General features: G+C 45.2%; 1 protein-coding gene across 1 annotated transcript; it reads left to right on the forward strand.

Moving 5' to 3' along the window:
- Positions 1 to 824: 824 nt before the first annotated feature.
- LOC139386164 (protein FAM181B) lies at positions 825 to 2,840 on the forward strand. The gene has a single exon (XM_071131623.1). The coding sequence runs from the start codon at positions 1,182 to 1,184 to the stop codon at positions 2,499 to 2,501; it is 1,320 nt and encodes a 439-aa protein (XP_070987724.1). The 5' UTR covers positions 825 to 1,181; the 3' UTR covers positions 2,502 to 2,840.
- Positions 2,841 to 7,464: the final 4,624 nt, after the last annotated feature.

Consider the following 7,464-nt stretch of genomic DNA (forward strand, 5'->3'; position numbering starts at 1 on the left):
GGATTAGTTATAATTGATCCCAGATACTATACTGATACAATTGATCCCAGATACTATAAAGATACCTGTTTGGGAACCAGGATTTCCCCATGGAGAAAAAGCCTTTCTGAAAAGATAATAGTAAACGGTAGGGTCTTGATGACATAGTTTGGTGTGTTCTCGGTGTGTGATGAGATGGTAGAAGTAGCAAGTCCTGTCTGTAAACCCAACAATCAAGCTGGTATGAATAAAGACATGGAAATAATGTAAATATATATATATATATATATATATATATATATATATTTTTTTTTTTTAAGAGCACAAGATAAATAATGTATACATAGTACAGGGACAATGTTTTTTAGAAATGAAATCTTTAAAATTTTAACTAACTATTATAAAACAACATAAGAACTAATTTCCAAAGAATTACATTGCTCTGAAAGTGATATTCTAGTTTCACCTCCATAGTAGCCCAACATATTCAAGTTTCATAAGACCGGTTTAGGTTCACAGCACACATAAACAGTGAAAGGAGGAGGAAGAGGGATCCAACCAACCCTACCACTGGCTATTGTCTTGAGACACAGCGGGGAAGCTCAGACAAATCTCTCTTAGTTGCAGGTGGTCAGGCGTAAGCAAAGAGTTAAGTCCCGGGGTCTCTCTGCCCCTCCCCTTTGATGTTCTGACATCATCTAGCCCCGCCCCCTGAAAGATCTCTCTCTCTCTCCGTCAGATTTGCTTTCCACAAACAACAAGTGTCTGTTCCCTCAGTTCAGTCTCTGTTCTGTTCTACTGTGGAGTGGAAAAGTGGAGAGGAGAGGAGTGGAATTCACAGGAGCTGCATGTCCAAGCCTCACAACTAGCTTAAGGACCAAGGGGTTTGGACCAAAACTATGAGCAAAAAGACGCTGAAAATACATATCTTTGGTTGAAAAGACGTTGAGAATACATATTCTCAACCATTTTTTGCACACTGGGAAGCTACCCTGGGACTAGTCTCTTGTGACAGTCTGAAATCGAATATCTGATTTGCTTCTTGTAGGTGCCAACATTACCCAGACCTACAGGACAAGAAGACATGCTGTGACGAGGAAGAGGCTCTTTATATTTTGGATTAGCAGCAGTAGCCGGGAGCAGCAGCAGCGGATGCTGAGGGCGAGGCCACTGAGGCCCCAGTGTTTAGAATCAGAATTGTAATGGCTGTTCAAACTGCAATCATGAACTCTCCGTTCGTAAACTTCTGTTTCCCTGGGTCGGTCATGATGGAGTATGACATGGGTCAGAGCCTGGACGGGAGTCCGTTGGAGGAGAGTGAGGAGAGAGGAGAATACAGGGAAACCACCAGAAGTCTGGACGGGAGTCCGCTGGAGGAGAGTGAGGAGAGAGGAGAATACAGGGAAACTACCAGGAATCTGCTCAGCTTCATAGACTCGGCCTCCAGCAACATCAAACTGGCTTTGGACAAGCCAGTCAAGTCCAAAAGGAAAGTCAACCACCGCAAGTACCTGCAGAAGCAGATCAAGAGATGTACAGGCTTCATCAGTCCAACAGGGAACCCAGCAGCAGCTCCAGGGGCCAACAAGAGAAAAGTCTCTGGCTTTCCCACCCAGACCCAGACCCAGCCTCAGACCCAGCTTCAGACCCAGCCCAGCCCATTCCAGCAAGGCAAACCCGTCCACAAGCGGGACGGGCTACAGGCCAACCTCCAGACCAAGAGCCTGGCTGCCCTCTTTAACTCTGTCAAGGAGCCTGTCAAGGGGGAGAGAGCCAAGAAGCCTCCCCTGAGGCACCGTAACCTTCCCCCATCCTTTTTCACTGAGCCGGCCAACACTACCACCACCTCTCGAGTCACGTCCACCTCGGGCATGTTCCTGGGTGATCTGGAACGGGGAGGGGGGAACCCAGACTTCTTTGACCTGCTGGGGCCGGACTACAGTAACATGCTCAGTGACCAGGACGTGTTTCAAACTCGCGGCCTGCCCAGTAGGATCATCGACCAGGACATGTTTCAGACTCGGGGCCTGTCCAGTAGGATCATCGACCAGGACATGTTTCAGACTCGGGGCCTGCCCAGTAGGATCCTCCAGCACCAGCAGACTCAGGACATAACAGACCAGGTATCGCCCTACGACCCTCACCATCTAGTGGGAGGATTCTTGTATACAGAGCCTTGGAGTACCTCTTCTCCTTCTAAGAAGGCAGGGGAGGGCGTACGGACGGGCCCAGGAACACAGACACCCCTGTACTGCCAATCAGGAGAGGGCGTACGGACGGGCCCAGGAACACAGACACCCCTGTACTGCCAATCAGGAGAGGGCGTACGGACGGGCCCAGGAACACAGACACCCCTGTACTGTCACTCTGTGTCCGACTCCTCTGCGACAGGGTCTACAGAGGATAGTAACTCACTGTGCACTCTGGCCTTTCCCAACTTCTTCCCAGACTGCTCTGTGTCTCAGGTCTCATATGGTCTGAGTAGTGGTGGTTACAACACAAAGGATTTTTCTTCTCTCTGATAAGACATCGCTATCGTTTCCCTGTCGGAGACTACAAGTGGAGTAGTTCTGGTCCAACATGTTAGTGTGACTTGCTATTGACCAGAGCTACAGATTGAGATACTGTCTAATCTAATCGTATTTGTAACGTACACCTTTTCCAGCAGGTATAAAAAGTGCAGTGAAATACTTGTGTGTTAGAGCTCCCTCGACAACGCGGAACATTTCATCAATAATCATGCAATAACAAGTAGTAGAAGTAATAGACCAGGTAGTGTGCCTATTGATCATGTAGGTATTTACAAATATAAAGTGGGTAGTGGAATTAATAGTATATAATAAAACAGTAACATTGACTGTGTGTGTGTGTGTGTGTGTGTGTGTGTGTGTGTGTGTGTGTGTGTGTGTGTGTGTGTGTGTGTGTGTGTGTGTGTGTGTGTGTGTGCGCGTATATATATATATGTGTGTGAGTGTGGACATGGAGCCACAAGAAGTCCCCACAAGAATAGTAAACAAACAAAAAGTTGACCAACTCGGGACATTTTGCTGGTCCCCACAAGGAAAAATGATATTATTAGGGATGGAATTAGGTTTAGGGTTAAGGGGTTAGGTTTAGGGTTAAGGGGTTAGGGTTAAGAGGTTAGGTTTAGGGCTAAGGGGTTAGGTTTAGGGTTAAGGGGTTAGGTTTAGGGTTAAGGGGTTAGGGTTAGGGTTAAGGGGTTAGGTTTAGGGTTAAGGGGTTAAGGGGTTAGGGTTAAGGGATTAGGTTTAGGAGTTAGGTTTAGGGTTAAGGGGTTAGGGTTAAAGGGTTAGGTTTAGGGTTAGGTTTAGGGGTTAGGGTTAAGGAGTTAGGTTTAGGGTTAGGGTTAAGGGGTTAGGTTTAGGGTTAAGGGGTTAGGGTAAGGTTTAGTGTTAGGGGTGGGTTATGTTTTGGGGTTAGGGTTAGGGTAAGGTTTAGGGTTGTTATGTTTTGGGGTTAGGGTAAGGTTTAGGGTTAGGGGTTAGGGTTTGGGGTTAGGGGTAAGGTTTAGGGTTAGGGTAAGGGTTAGGAGTTAGGGTTAGGTTAGGGGTTAGGGTTAGGTTAGGGGTTAGGGTTTAGGGTAAGGGTTAGGGGTTAGGTTAGGAGTTAGGGGTTAGGGTTAGGGTAGGGGTTAGGGGTTAACGTTAGGGGTAAGGTTAGGGGTTAGGGAAAATATGATTTTGAATGGGAATCAATTGTGTCTCTCCACAAGGTTAGTAAAACAAGACTGTCTGCTGGTGTGTCTGTTTGTTTGTGTGTAAGGGTTGATTGTGTTGGTAGTCGGTGCAAATTATATCTATGGTGCATATAGTCTCTTAGGTGCAGATCTGTGCAGGGAGACGGCTAGGTTGAACTTTTCAGCAGTCTGGTGGCCTGGTGGTAGAAGCTGTCTCTGAGCCTGTTGGTCCGAGACATGACACTCCGACACCGCTTGCCAGATGGTAAACAGTCCTTGGCGATCTTTCAGTGTGGTGAATAAGAACAAATGTATAGATTTGGTTTTCTCATGTACTCTAATAATCGTGAAAGTGAAAGTTAATTCACCCCTAATGAAAAAAACGTTGTGTTACCCATGCCAGTCAATTTCAATATGTGTTTTGATTTGATTTAATTCATGCTCACAGCGGACAAGACTGACGACAAGACGATACGTTAAAAACACCAGATATTACTTTCAAGATATTATGTTCAATTAAGAGTCCAAGATTATAAGAATCCAGTTAAAGTCACATCTGATTATTAAACAGTGTCACAAAGCCCTTGAACATGTTTTACATTATTACAAAAGTCTCCTGGACTTGAATCAGAAAACTCTGAAAAGTATTCTGACATTTTGTTCAAAGCCAATTCATTTCCTTTTGAGGTTCAAGATGACCATCACCAGGTAGTCTACAGTATTCAAACCTCTGATTGATGACCATCACCAGGTAGTCTACAGTATTCAAACCTCCGGTTGATGACCATCACCAGGTAGTCTACAGTATTCAAACCTCTGGTTGATGACCATCACCAGGTAGTCTACAGTATTCAAACCTCTGGTTGATGACCATCACCAGGTAGTCTACAGTATTCAAACCTCTGGTTGATGACCATCACCAGGTAGTCTACAGTATTCAAACCTCCGGTTGATGACCATCACCAGGTAGTCTACAGTATTCAAACCTCTGGTTGATGACCATCACCAGGTAGTCTACAGTATTCAAACCTCTGGTTGATGACCATCACCAGGTAGTCTACAGTATTCAAACCTCTGGTTGATGACCATCACCAGGTAGTCTACAGTATTCAAACCTCTGGTTGATGACCATCACCAGGTAGTCTACAGTATTCAAACCTCTGGTTGATGAACATCGCCAGGTAGTCTACAGTATTCAAACCTCTGGTTGATGACCATCACCAGGTAGTCTACAGTATTCAAACCTCCGGTTGATGACCATCACCAGGTAGTCTACAGTATTCAAACCTCTGGTTGATGACCATCACCAGGTAGTCTACAGTATTCAAACCTCCGGTTGATGACCATCACCAGGTAGTCTACAGTATTCAAACCTCTGGTTGATGACCATCACCAGGTAGTCTACAGTATTCAAACCTCTGGTTGATGACCATCACCAGGTAGTCTACAGTATTCAAACCTCTGGTTGATGACCATCACCAGGTAGTCTACAGTATTCAAACCTCTGGTTGATGACCATCGCCAGGTAGTCTACAGTATTCAAACCTCTGGTTGATGACCATCACCAGGTAGTCTACAGTATTCAAACCTCTGGTTGATGACCATCGCCAGGTAGTCTACAGTATTCAAACCTCTGGTTGATGACCATCACCAGGTAGTCTACAGTATTCAAACCTCTGGTTGATGACCATCACCAGGTAGTCTACAGTATTCAAACCTCTGGTTGATGACCATCACCAGGTAGTCTACAGTATTCAAACCTCCGGTTGATGACCATCACCAGGTAGTCTACAGTATTCAAACCTCCGGTTGATGACCATCACCAGGTAGTCTACAGTATTCAAACCTCTGGTTGATGACCATCACCAGGTAGTCTACAGTATTCAAACCTCTGGTTGATGACCATCACCAGGTAGTCTACAGTATTCAAACCTCTGGTTGATGACCATCACCAGGTAGTCTACAGTATTCAAACCTCTGGTTGATGACCATCGCCAGGTAGTCTACAGTATTCAAACCTCCGGTTGATGACCATCGCCAGGTAGTCTACAGTATTCAAACCTCTGGTTGATGACCATCGCCAGGTAGTCTACAGTATTCAAACCTCCGGTTGATGACCATCGCCAGGTAGTCTACAGTATTCAAACCTCTGGTTGATGACCATCACCAGGTAGTCTACAGTATTCAAACCTCTGGTTGATGACCATCACCAGGTAGTCTACAGTATTCAAACCTCCGGTTGATGACCATCACCAGGTAGTCTACAGTATTCAAATCTCCGGTTGATGACCATCACCAGGTAGTCTACAGTATTCAAACCTCCGGTTGATGACCATCACCAGGTAGTCTACAGTATTCAAACCTCCGGTTGATGACCATCACCAGGTAGTCTACAGTATTCAAACCTCTGGTTGATGACCATCACCAGGTAGTCTACAGTATTCAAACCTCCGGTTGATGACCATCACCAGGTAGTCTACAGTATTCAAACCTCCGGTTGATGACCATCGCCAGGTAGTCTACAGTATTCAAACCTCCGGTTGATGACCATCGCCAGGTAGTCTACAGTATTCAAACCTCTGGTTGATGACCATCACCAGGTAGTCTACAGTATTCAAACCTCTGGTTGATGACCATCACCAGGTAGTCTACAGTATTCAAACCTCCGGTTGATGACCATCACCAGGTAGTCTACAGTATTCAAATCTCCGGTTGATGACCATCACCAGGTAGTCTACAGTATTCAAACCTCCGGTTGATGACCATCACCAGGTAGTCTACAGTATTCAAACCTCCGGTTGATGACCATCACCAGGTAGTCTACAGTATTCAAACCTCTGGTTGATGACCATCACCAGGTAGTCTACAGTATTCAAACCTCCGGTTGATGACCATCACCAGGTAGTCTACAGTATTCAAACCTCTGGTTGATGACCATCACCAGGTAGTCTACAGTATTCAAACCTCTGGTTGATGACCATCGCCAGGTAGTCTACAGTATTCAAACCTCTGGTTGATGACCATCGCCAGGTAGTCTACAGTATTCAAACCTCTGGTTGATGACCGTCGCCAGGTAGTCTACAGTATTCAAACCTCTGGTTGATGACCATCGCCAGGTAGTCTACAGTATTCAAACCATACACTGTGATTTCTCAGTCATGCATGGATCAAACCAGGACTGTGTTTAGGACACAAACCATGGCAACATTTTCAAATGCCCTTCAATTACACCCATAACAAATGATAAAACATTGTTTCAAACTATCGTTGGTTTAAGTGAGAGAAAAGAATGGTAGCTATTTGGCATTCCCGATTCTGCTAGATCCCTCTATGGTTGTCCTTCATTGGTACAGTAACTCTGGCTAGTTGTTTTCTGTGTGCAGCCAGACTAGTTAGTGTGAGAGTTGAGTGATTCGCAAATAGGTTAAATAAGTCAACACTGTGAATATACCGTGAAGTGTTGAAATACTAGAATCACCACACTTCTTAATGAAAACAGAATATATTTTACAAGATGTAATTTTTTTTCAAATTTAACCTTTATTTAACTAGGCAAGTCAGTTAAGAACAAATTCTTATTTTCAATGATGGCCTAGGAACAGTGGGTTAATAACTGCCTTTTCAGGGGCAGAACGACAGTACCTTGTCAGCTCGAGGGTTTGAACTTGCAACCTTCCGGTTACTAGTCCAACGCTCTAACCACTAGGCTACCCTGCCGCCTCTACACTCTAACCACTGGGCTACCCTGCCGCCTCTACACTCTAACCACTGGGCTACCCTGCCGCCTC

This window comes from Oncorhynchus clarkii, chromosome 27 (assembly GCF_045791955.1).
Source record: "Oncorhynchus clarkii lewisi isolate Uvic-CL-2024 chromosome 27, UVic_Ocla_1.0, whole genome shotgun sequence".
Lineage (NCBI taxonomy): Eukaryota > Metazoa > Chordata > Actinopteri > Salmoniformes > Salmonidae > Oncorhynchus > Oncorhynchus clarkii.